The sequence below is a fragment of the Lagopus leucura genome, unplaced genomic scaffold (genome assembly GCF_019238085.1).
Source record: "Lagopus leucura isolate 7727_CA_CO unplaced genomic scaffold, USGS_WTPT01 Super-Scaffold_741, whole genome shotgun sequence".
Taxonomy (NCBI): domain Eukaryota; kingdom Metazoa; phylum Chordata; class Aves; order Galliformes; family Phasianidae; genus Lagopus; species Lagopus leucura.
The window spans coordinates 8,282,372-8,295,023 of NW_024962256.1; the positions used below are offsets into that span (position 1 = coordinate 8,282,372).

Genomic DNA, 12,652 nt, shown 5'->3' on the forward strand with positions numbered 1-12,652 from the left:
CGTAGGTACATCTCATGTCACTAGAAGTGCATGTAGACCTGATAAGCACATAACAACTCCCAAAGTGGTATTTCGTGGTATTTCATGGAGAGAGGATGGAGCCATAGCAATCTGGGTTCCTGCCAGTGTAATTTTCCCAGTGCAATCATGGAACCTATGTGACCAGTCGTGGGGTTAAAGCAAAGCCCAGGAACAAAACTCATTTGCTTGTTTGTATGCTAAATTTCCCGTACTTTGCTCTCCTGTTTATCTTTCTATTCTAATTTTGGAGTATGGAGAAGATAATACGACTCTGCAGGCCTTCTTCCCAGGAACGTATTATGAAAATATTTATAAAAGGGTATAAATAAATGCTGTTTTGTTTCTGGATCCCACAGCTAACAAACAGATCCATTTTCCAGTTGTTAGTAACAAATCCCCAAGTTCTGTAGATTGAGACTTAGGAGAGCTAGTTTGCTTTTGCAGGATATGGGTGAGAACCACAGTTTTCTTGTTTTTATTACTCTCTCCCCATGCCTCTCCACACAAGCCCACAGATACTATTGACACCAGCCTGAAATAAGCAATTAACCTTTATTTCGTGGTTCCAATCAGGTATTCTTTTAACACCCCAGATGGAACACTTACACTAAATTCCAATTAAATAACTAAATGAATACACTGCAGCAATCATTTCCACTTGACTGACTGTTTGAAACAACTCTAGCAGACGCCAACAGAGCTTTTTTAAGCAGGGTTATACTAGAATTTGCCCTGAGCTGGAGATCAGGCAGACAGCCACTGCTGCTGGGCTTCTCAGTCGCACACCACACTTCAAAAACTCAGAGAAAACAGTAAACGTGTTTCTTTAGACTCCCACTGCTACCCTTTCTGTGGTGAGTTCAGAATAAGAATTGCAGCCTTTTGCTGGTAAGCATCTCTGAATCCAAACAGGAATTTTTGCACAATTTCTGTCAAATATCTTCTGTTACAGGGATAGCCAGTTTTCCTGATTTATTCATTCTTTATTTCAATAAAAACTTGCTTTTACTTTGATTTATTTGGGCAGTTTATATCCAGCTGAAAAGAAACCCAGGCGGTACTGAAATTCTCACAGCAGTTTGTGTATTTTGGGAGACTTTCTATTTCAGGCTCAAGAACTATGACATGAAAAACATATTTTTACAAAATCATGCTAAACTGAGGAAGCCCAGTGAGGGCACTGGGAGTGACATCTGTTTTTCATTTTTTGGAATAACACTTGGATCGCTTCTTTTGCCTTGAACCATTTTGTACCCATCCAAACAGCTTTTTCCTTGTTCTTTTTCAAAGGAGTGAATTAGTCACAAGCTGTAAAGTAGGAATGAATTGCATTACCACTGTTCTGAAGAAGACAAGTTTGAACGGCTGTTGCCTTCTCTCTCTTGTTTATTCTTTCATTTTTCAGAAATTGTATCTTTGGAGAGAGTGCTTCTCCATTCCTTCTCTTTCTTTATGAGGGCTGGGTTGTAGAATCATAGAATACCCCAAGTAGAAAGGGATCCACAGTGAGCATTCAGCCCAACCCCTGGCTCCACACAGGACCACCCAAACCCTATATCTGACAGTGGTGTCTCAGTACTTTCTGGGCTCCAGCAGCTCGGGGCCATGCCCTGGGCAGTTGTTCCATGCCCACCGCCCTCTGGGGCAAAGCCTTTCCCCAACCCCCATCTTACACAGCAAAATTTAAACTCAATTACTTGGTCGCAATAGCCACAAGTTGTCACTTGTCCCATAAGAACCTTTCTGTTTACAAACCACAAATTCAGGGGGACAACTTTCCTAGTTAGCTCCCTCAGTATCTGTACCAAGAACTTATCATCAAGGAATTTTAGGAATCTCCTGGAAGCTCCATTACCACAGCTGTGTGGTAATTCCTGTTAACATCTGGCAAGTTGAGGTCACCAGCAAGGACAAGGGTGGCTGATCCAGAGGTATCCCTTTGCTCCTCAAAGAACAGTTCTTTGGTGCTGCCACCATGGCAGGGTGGCTACAGCAGACTCCCCCAGTGACGTCCTCTGGCTGTGTTGTCCTCAGATGTACTCACGCAAACTTGCCAAGTGTAAGGCAGTTTTATGTAGACGTGTAACTAATCAGAGCAGATAAAATATATATTTTTTAAGCAGCTGCAGTCAGATGAGTGCTGCCTGGTAGCCTCAGAGGCTGCACATAAGCCCATGTATCAGGTTGGGGTCTCTATATCAGTCCCTATATTTTCAGAAGATGTCCCATATGACTTTTTCCTTTCTTGCCTTTACCCTGTTCTCCATTCTTGAAAGCACTGCAGATAACTTTCTAATACCTGTCGAGATCTTGTTATTCCATATCTCCCCTGTCACTTCTGCTTGTTGCTTGCCACAGGCTCAGACATCTGACTGTGAAGCCCCAGATGCAGGAGGACAGCCAAACCTGCTGCTCCCCTTTCTCTTCGAGCTCCTGGGCAGCCTAGAAAGCGTGTTTTTGGAAGCTGCCCCAGCGTGTGTCAGGTAAACACTCGCTGTGAGCCGTGCCAGTGTGGAACAAGCCGCCTTTGTTTCGTAAGAGTTTGTTGGATGTCTGTAAGGAACGTGATGTGGAGGAAGACAAGTGCTCTTCTCTTTGCCAGGCCTGAAGTGTTTAATCCAGGAAACACATGAAGTGCTTCCCAAAGGCTGGGTAGGACGGAGGCTAGAGCAAAATGAAAATTAATAGCCAAAATGCCCATTAACTACTAAAATACAGTCTGAAGGGATGACTGACTGCATTTTAAAAGAAACCCTATTTTTTCCAGCAGATAATGCAGTTCACTGCTGTAGTAATGCAGACTGTAGGAGCATGGAGGGCACAGTCTCCATTGGTGCTCTGAGCAGAGCCACAGAGCTGTGGACATCTGGTGTAGATGTGAGAGGATGGGAACACAGCAGCCACCTGTCTCCACTTTGGGACAAGGGAAAAATGGAGACGTGAAGAAAATCTGCCAGCACTTTTTGCTTGGTTTCACTGATTTTCTCCCTGGCTGCACGAAGCTGGTTCCTCTTGAGCCATTGGGTCTGTGAAGGGGAGTGTTCAGCCAATATGTGCAGAGAAGGGATTGAAATGATAAGGTGATCGAAAAATCAAGCTACTATAAACAAAGTCCTGCCAAAAAAAATCAAGAGAATGTTTTTAAAAGTTAGAAGTATCCCTGTTGTATGAAAGCACTGATTTACTCTAATAAAATCAGGCTGGTCAAGCTGCAGAACACACCCCTTTAAATCTTCATGCTTATAAATTCTGAACCAGGTTTTATCAGCACGATGGGGATCCCAGACAAAATGGGTTGCACTCTGGCCATCGTGTGCATGCTACTTCTGCTTGGAGGGCATCTCCAGGGGTCAGGTACTGTGCCTAATGCTGTTCTACCCTACCTCCCTCTCTTGTGTTTTTCTTTAAAATCAATATTGCACATTTCGTAGCTTGTAGCAAAGCCCATTCTAACTGGTAGATCTCTTGAGAGTAGGACTGAAGGTCGGGTGATGCCATTCAAATATCTTGGGTGTGTATTTAATGCAATGTAAAAAGCATATACTGTGTTGTATTTTAATTACTGTTGGAAAAAATGCATAGAACAAATAATTATTCTTTTGCATTCCACTGGAAGGGCTTAAACAAAGTACAGTGCATTGAAAGAGGACACGAGCAAGCAGGTAGGAGCTTTGGTAAGCGCATGGTGCACACAGGTGGCAGTTTTGACACAGCCTGGGTCAAAATTATTGCTTTGGACACACGAGGGTTGACAGATCTGTTCCTTACAGTGAGGTGAAAAGTGAAATACTGTAGGCAGTGGCTTTCTGCTATTATATTCTGAGTATTGGCTTCCGTATTTAATTCACTGGTGGCCAGGAGAAACGCAATATGCTATGCTGGAGTCCTCACCAGATGATGATGTCTTTGTGTCAGTATAACTCTAATTGAATGTGACTGCCACAGGGACACTCGGATGCCTCATCCTTGGGTGATGCTTTAAAATCAGGTCTGTGATCTCAGGAACTCGAGACTGGTGAGCAGAAGAGAATGGAGCACACTTTCCTTGAGGACATGCTCCTTGGAAAGCTGCTGTAGAGCATTTCCTCTGGTTGCCTCATGGTCCCATAGAGATGGCAGCCACTCTAACAGTTGACCTAATTTCTTTCTGTCTTCCAAAGAACTGAGCCTGAGGCTAGTGGACGGGCAGAACAGATGCCAGGGCCGCGTTGAAATATTTTACAACGGAGCTTGGGGAACAGTTTGCGATGACTCCTGGGACATGGACGATGCCAACGTGGTCTGTGCTCAGCTCGGATGTGGCCAGGCCACTGGTGCCGTGGGGGCAGCCCAGTTTGGTGAGGGCACAGGAGACATCCTGCTGGATGAAGTGCAGTGCCGAGGGAATGAGGCTCTGCTCTGGCAGTGCTCCCATGATGGATGGCTCATCACCAACTGCCTTCATCAGGAAGATGCCGGTGTCATCTGTGCAGGTAACTGGAGATTTATTGGCATCAGTGATCAATAACAGTTACAAGTATAAGCCAGAATGAGGTCTGGGTGCTCAACAAATGGCAGCTGAACTACCAAACCATCACCAAGCTATACAGAACATCCCCAAACTATTCCTCTTCCTCATTTCAGCAAATACTTCTTAAGAGAGCACTCCAACCTACCCATTACCTTCCACGTTCAAAATCTTCACATAATTAGCTCAGGTAGACAGTTATGTTTCCTTCTTTCTGTAGAGTATTATGCCTTTCTGAGACTTGTCCATCTGGCCATTTCCATTGCTTCCTAACTAAAGGATGAATTCAGCAGATTATTCCTAAGAGCATTGAGAAAATAAGCAACGATTTCCACATGCAGTGTGAAATTGGGTCTTTCATGAGACATATTGCTTGATGTAAAAATACATGGCACCGTACATTTTAAAGCATAGATTGGCTTATATATACAAAATCCTAATGTGCTGAGAGTTGGTTTTGTGCTGTCTTTTATAGCCAAGTAAACAAAGAGGGATCTTTTCTGCTCACTTTGTTGAGTGCAAGTTTGTTAAAAAAGTGATCTTTCTCACTCTGCTTTTTATTTTATTTCAGGTTCTTTGATGTCTGAAATTCCTGGTAATTTTCATCTCATATATCTTCATCTTGTTTACTGACTAAGTCATTTTACCTAGTGTAGTCATTCAGTATATACAGTTTGTGAAGAAGAGTATTTGCCAATACCTTTGTCACGGTATGATTTTGATGCATTCCTATTGAACATTTCTGAATATGCATCCCCACAAGTTTTTAACCATATCATGTATTAACCACAACCTCTTGTGTTAGGAATATGCTGTATCTCCAAGTTTTCAGTGTGTTTGTATCAGTTAAATTCCACAATTCTTCATTACAAAAAAAAAAAAGTTGATAAATATTTTTGGCCAATCATCTGCCATCTTTGGGTAGGACTTACTGTTGTCTCAAACGTGTAACAACCTACTTAAAATCTAAATAACTCTCTCACTTTTGGCCTTCCAAAGACGTGTCCCTGAGGCTGGTGAATGGGAGGAACCGATGCGAGGGCCGTGTCGAAGTCCATTACCAGGGCAACTGGGGCACAGTCTGCGACGACTCCTGGGACCTGCAGGATGCCCAGGTGGTGTGCAGCCAGCTGGGCTGTGGCAGGGCTGTTTCTGCCCTAGGAAATGCCAATTTCAGCCAAGGCTCGGGAGAGATCCTCCTTGACGACGTGCAGTGCAGAGGGAACGAGGCCTACCTGTGGGAATGCCCCAGCAGAGGGTGGTCAGTTCATAACTGCGCGCACGTGGAAGATGCTGGTGTTGTTTGCTCAGGTGTGTTTTATGTATTTATGCAATGCTCCGTGCCGTGGCCAGTCACAGCATGAGGGACAGCCCTGTCCTGGCACCATGCTCCTCGCCAAGACTGCTTCCCAAAAAAACAGGCAGAACCTTCATGTTTGAAGCAATTTTTTTTCACCTGTAGCATTGGTTCTGTTTAATACTTGCTGTTCCTTACTCTTCAGCAGTGTATACTAGTGATTTCTACAGAAATTAACTACAAAAAATCTGTAATTAAATTGAAAAATTGTGCACTCCATAGATACGTCAGTCTAGGTTAGGTTTTTCAGTGAAAACGGGATAACAGCCCAAGAGAGCTACCAGGTGGAGTACAACCATTTGCCAACTGCTTCTGTCCATCTGCCGGTATGTCCTGCTCCTTCTGGGACCTGGATGTTCCTTCACTGTTGGGTAATGTGTAAACAGAAGGTCAGCAAGCAGAGCCATCCCATGGAAAAGCGCCAGAGCAGGCGCAGAGGACAGGTCCAGCCTGGTGCTGGTGGCACCTGGCACAGCTTGTCCCTGCAGACTTGAACACAAAGGTGTCATTGTGTTGGAGGTGGAACAAACAGTGGTCCTCATTGTCACAGTGAGTAATAGCCTGCTTGGACACTCATCAGCTGAACTCTGTGGCAATCTGTGCCCATTCTGTGCTAGCTCATAGTAATACTGCAGCACAGACTGCACTAAAATGCATGCTAGAAACAGGCCTACAGAATATTAGTACTACTAATATTCCAGAACAGATCTAGCTTCTGTTGTAGGCCTGTGTAACAGTCCCCACACAAAGAGAATTGTTCTGTATAGGACTGATTCAGCACTATTCTCAGCATAATGTCCAACGTGACACTTCATCTGTAGAATGAGATGCTACCACAGTGACTGAAAACTCCACCTAAAAATGAGCTATGTTTTTTTTCTCATTTGCAGCTTCCACAGGATCTGAAGTGACAGGTAAGTGTCTTAAATGCCTGTCATTCTCTTTAATGTCCACATGTTTTAGAACTGGATTTGTACAGCTAAAAACAATGATAGATTTTAATTGAAAAGCCAGGACTTTGCTCTCTGCCTGTTGAAAGGGACCTCCCTTTAAAATAACAGACCCCTTTAGCCATGTAACAAACAGGTGCTCAGCTTTCTTCTTCTGTTAGTGTTAAGCACAGAATAAAGTCAAGAACTCACCTCATTTATATCCATCAAAATGTTAAGTCTGGACAAACGAGGCTTGGCTTTGTTATATACAGAGTTACATGAAAGTCCACACCTAAAGTTTGTTCAGATCATCAGTACTGTGGATCCTGTGTTGCAGAGCTTGAGTTATTCAGGAACGTCTCTATCTTCAGGCTTAGTGGCTTAAGGAGCATGGCCCTGTCCCAGGGACTCTGAAAAACAGGAGTTTCTAGGTAGGTTGGAAATGCACATGCACACCTAACTAGTGAAATGAGCATGGCATGGAAATCTGTCTACCTATAGTGTATCACCTTAATTCCCCTTTAGCAAAAAATATCTTCAACGTTACATGTCAGCTAAGGTTATGGAGCGCAGCTTGCAAGCAGAGAGCCAGCTGTGTCAACCACAGCTTTGCAAGAAAGGATCTGGGCTTCCTGGTGGACGAGAAGTTGACTATGAGCCAGCACTGTGCCCTTTGAGTGCTGCCAGCAGGTCAAGGGAGGCAATTCTTATCCTGTACTAGCACTGGTGAGACACACCTGTAGCCTCAGGTCCAGTACAAGAGTGCAGCTTCCCTGTACAAGAGAGGTAGGGGCATCCTGGAGCATAGAATTATAGAATCATAGGATCATTAAGGTTGGAAAAGGCTGCTAAGATCATCTAGTTCAACTGTAAGCAAGCCCAGCAAAGGGTCATTAAGGGTCAGGGGGTAGGAGAATGAGGTGTGCAAGGAGTTGCTGAGGGAATAGGGTTTGCTCAGTCTTGAGATTATGAAGGGGAGATTTTGTTGCTATCTACAATAACCTGAGATTATAGAGAAGATGGTGCACAGCAATAGATGCTTGTCAGAATTGGAGAAATCCCACCTTGATAAAAAAGAATTATTTCTTTTCCATGACATGATCAAACACTACAACAGAGAACAAGAGAAGCAGTGGGGTCTCCATCCTTGGAGATACTCCACACTCTCCTAAACAGGACCCAGAATAGCCTGCCCTGGGCTAAACCAGGCATGTCTGGAAGTCCCTTCTGACCCACACGAGTCTCTGATTTTGTCTAACAACGAAGGTTCAGCAAAACTCTCTTTTTTCTTTCAAAGACATGTCAGTGAGGTTGGTGAATGGATGGAACCAGTGTGAAGGGCGTGTTGAAATCCTTTACAAAGGAGCCTGGGGGACCATTTGTGATGATTCCTGGGATATAAATGATGCAGACGTTGTCTGTAACCAGCAGGCTTGTGGACATGCTGTATCATCTTCAGGAAATGTCATCTTTTCTCACAGCCCGAGATATATTGTCATGGATGATGTGCAGTGCAGAGGGAATGAGAACTACCTGTGGGAATGTTCTCACAGGGGGTGGTGTAGAGAGGAGTGTGACAGCCGGCGCGATGCCAGCGTCGTTTGCTCAGGTACACACTGATCTATTTGCTTTACTGCGAAGAGAAATACGTGGTTTAATCTCACATTTTGTCAGATTGAAAATCGCTCCCCTGATCTTGAAGATTTTTCTCAGCAGAGTTGCGGTTCTGTTGCTGGAAAGATAACTCCCCTTCTTTTCTTACGTGATCAAAATTTGCTCTTGCAAACTTCCATCCAGATAAGCTTCGAAAACTTTTAGAGCATTTTAATCAGTGTCAGTTGTAAAGCATCCACAGCTTTTGTACTGCCATCACACCATTTTAATCACCTGTAATCCATATTAACCAGTTTGATCTGCTTGCTACCAGACTAGCAAGAAGCACCAGAAAATAATCCCGAGGCACATTCTGCCCTTAAAGAACCAACCAGCTTTCACAGAGGAGACTTCTCACAAGCTTAAGGTCCTAATCCCACACGCCTTTCTTTGACAAAGCTTCTATTGAGTGCTGCAGTCTATTTATTTGAGTGAGATAATCAGGGCCAAATCCAAAGGTGTAGAGTCATGACTCTTGCAATCCAGGCGCAGGAAACAAGGAGAAGGAACCAGGGCTTTGCTAGGTTCTCCTGAAGAAAGATATGCTAAGATTTTTGGCAGTTTTAGCTCCTTACCTAAATTTAACCTTGGAAACTTTCTGCTTCTGTTAGATGGCATAAGAAGCTCCAAAGTTCTATCCTAATCTCCATAGATTCTCAAGTTGCTGGCAAGGAAAGTCATGTTACAATTTCATGTCTCACCATTTTTGTTATCTTCAGAAGCAGATTATTTAACCAGTCATTGAACACTTTCTGAAATAAAAACAGACATTGTAAAGAAAGTTGAAGCACTAAAAGCTCTTAAAAGAAGCTCTTAAAAACTAATTACTTTTGGAAAAATTGATGACTGAAATGTGCATTTTATCTGTTTCTTCCCATCACAGCTTCTACAGGAACTGAAATACCTGGTAATTTCAATTTCATACTTACACAATATTTTCTATCCAGAGTTTTCTAAAGCATAAGCAATAAAATGACTACAAATCATGTTCTGACTTGGACTTTTGGAGCGTGAAAAATTGGACTAGGGTGCTTTAAGTCCATGGTTATCTAAAAGAAAAGCTATTGGATTAATCAGTATTTTAAACATTCCATCAGTTGGATGGAGCCACATCCACGCACCCACGCACACAAAAAGACCATTTTATTCCATGCTTTGATAAAACTCAGAACCCCTTAAGTGATATTAAAACACAAGGAGAAGAGACAACACAGTTATTAGGAAGCCATGGCCCCGTTGTGATGCTTTGGCTTGGTTAACCTCATCTCTTGGTCAACTCTGTTTCTGTGGGAAAACTTTGATTCTGTTCTACTAATTGTAATATACTGTCATTAATAAATTGATTGATAAATGCCCACTAGTGTTTATCTAATGCAGGTTATTTCTTTCGTTGCTATTAATCCCATCACAGGAATTGAACTGTTTAGGCAACTGTGAACACTGCCAAGCCCTAGCAGCAAGACTTGGTTCCAAGGGTGAACCAGGAAACAGCACATGATTGCAAAGACCCGAGGACAGCTGGCACTTATCAGTGCTGTCCTCGCCTTCCCTGGGGGTGAAAGGCCATGACAGAATACAATAGCCATAGGAACATGTTGAATCAGCTCCAGAACTAATCTAGGATTTTAACTTTGCAGTTCAGGAGCCTTCAGATTCTTATCTCCTCTCTTCTTTTTCACAGAGGTGTCCATGAGGCTGATAAATGGCAGAAACAGATGTGAAGGGCGCGTGGAAATCTACTATAAGGGAAGCTGGGGGACTGTATGTGATGATTTCTGGGACATAAATGATGCACAGGTCGTCTGCAGGCAGCTGGGATGTGGAAATGCTCTCTCTGCACTGGGAAAAGCACATTTCAATCCAGGGACAGGGGATATTTTCCTGGATGATGTGCAGTGCCATGGAAATGAATCCTACCTGTGGGAATGCTCTCACAGAGGATGGGCCACACATAACTGTGGGCACAGAGAAGATGCCAGTGTGCGTTGCTCAGGTACAAGTGGTTCTATTTATTTAAGTAAAACTCTGCATTGTGTAAATTGAGAATCTAATCATCAGCCTGCTGCAAGGGAAATAGCAATAAAGACAGTAGAGCTGTAATTAGAAGGATGGTGAGGCAGAAATCAAGCAATGAGCTGCCTCTGTTTCCCTCCATGTATCTTCTGGTCTGGGGTGCTCGGAAGATGCTCCTGGTGGTCAGTCAGTGACACTGGTGTGAGTGCAGAGAGAAGGAATGCTGTGTTCTATGCAGGATACCAGAGGAGGAAATACTTGGTGGCTTGGTTGACACTTCACACTTTGGGCTTCACAGACGTGGCACTCTCACAAGAATTTAATTTTAGAAGCCGTTCCTAAAGAATTAAATGTTACTCTATCTTTCCAACACAAGTTAAATGTTATCTTGATTAAGGTAATTAAAGATAGTACATAAAAAGTAACTTAGTTTTAGAACAAATCAGATAATATAAGAGACTCCCACCAGGAAAAGCAAAGTTTTGTTTAGTATTTGTTCTGCTGCTGTTAATGATTATTTCTTCTGAAATACAACTGAAGCTGCTGAAATTAAGTTTTTCATATTTATTCCCAAACCACAGCTTCCAAGGGAGCCAGAACACCTGGTAAGTCTTACCATTTCTTTTACTGATCATTCTAAAAATTGGGTACCTATTGTTAAACACAGTTTGCTTTTGTTTGGTGCAAAGCCTTGGGGAAAAAGATAACATTTGAGGAGGATGGCCAAGTTCCACACTGCAGCATTTCAGAGAATGGCTTGGATTGGAAGAGATCTCAAGGATCATGAATCTCCAACCCCCCTGCTACAGGCAGGGCCACAAACCTCCATATCTAATACTAGATCAGGCTGCCCAGGGCCCCATCCAACCTGGTCTTGGATACATTTCAAAAGATGTAGATGATTACGGAGAGCTCAAATGTTGGAAAGACACTTTGAAGAGGAATGTAAAGTGTGTATTTCATAACTTGTTACTGACTGAAAATCAACAAATCACACAGCAAGGAGGGAAAACCTTGGACTCACTTCTTCAGACATTCATCGTGACGTTTATTTCTGCTCTGTCTTTGGTAGAAGTAGCTCTGCGCCTGGAGAATGGCGGCAATCGATGCGAGGGACGTGTGGAAATGTTTTACAAAGGACAGTGGGGAACAGTGTGTGACGATTGGTGGGATATTGAAGATGCTCGGGTTGTCTGCAGACAGCTGGGCTGTGGGCAGCCCATCTCAGCACCAGGAGAGGCCCAGTTCGGGGAAGGCTCTGGGGTTATTTTCCTGGATGACGTGCAGTGCAGAGGGAACGAAGCTCACGTATGGGAATGCTCCCACAGCGGTTGGTCAAGACATAACTGTGGCCACAGTGAAGATGCCAGTGTTGTCTGCTCAGGTATGCTCTGCTTTGTTTTCTTCAAGAATCTCCCTTGATATAGATTTTGAAGTACAGCTGGAAATCATTAGGAGTCGAGCCCATGATAAAAACTATTCTTTCTCCGCTGCTGTGGACTATTAAAGACCTAACAAATATGAATCTCATTCCCATTTCCCAGCTCATTTGATCGCTTTTCTCTCTGCTTGTTCTTACAGGGCCTGCAGCATAAGCAGAGGAAATAAAGATGTGAATTACCTTTAAGGCTGGTAAACTGCTGAGGCATTTGCAAGAAATCTCAGCAGGCATTTTCATTGATCTGCAATCTCTATGAAAACCAGATTTCTCAATGAGGAATTATGAGCACACCTTCTTTCCAATCACTTTGATCTGTTATGAACTCAACATCTCAGTGATTTTGTCTGTTACCTATCTGATATTCCCATGGATGAGTACTTGTGACTCGTGTTTTTGAACTTTAGTTCATGTAGCAGAAATTAGAGCAAAGCTCGTCAAAAAAGTAGTGCCTGTGTTATCCTCCACTCCGTGCCTCTCAATCCTGAATTTGGAGAGAGAAAAATAGTTCAGTTCCCACCCATAACAGGCTGCTGGCTGCAGTCATAGAACCAGAACAATCTCAAATTGAATGCTCCTACACTTATACACTTTTTACATTTGCTAATGGTGCTGTTCATGTGGGACTTTAGAAAATATATTTGTATAATCCATCTTTGTCCTTGTGCTTTAATCCTCTCTCAGGCTTGTAAACATTCAGATATTCAAACCAACTGAAACTGAATCTGATT

The 12,652-nt window shown here is 43.1% G+C and overlaps 1 protein-coding gene across 1 annotated transcript in view; it reads left to right on the forward strand.

The window, feature by feature from the left end:
- The first annotated feature begins 3,293 nt into the window (after window positions 1-3,293).
- LOC122175698 (deleted in malignant brain tumors 1 protein-like) overlaps window positions 3,294-12,652 on the forward strand; it is a 31,551-nt gene continuing 22,192 nt past the window's right edge. Inside the window, 8 exon segments of the mRNA XM_042863563.1 lie at window positions 3,294-3,375; window positions 4,182-4,493; window positions 5,528-5,843; window positions 8,026-8,426; window positions 9,354-9,377; window positions 10,152-10,463; window positions 10,671-10,688; window positions 11,556-11,867. Of these exon segments, the coding sequence (XP_042719497.1) occupies window positions 3,294-3,375; window positions 4,182-4,493; window positions 5,528-5,843; window positions 8,026-8,426; window positions 9,354-9,377; window positions 10,152-10,463; window positions 10,671-10,688; window positions 11,556-11,867 (1,777 nt within the window).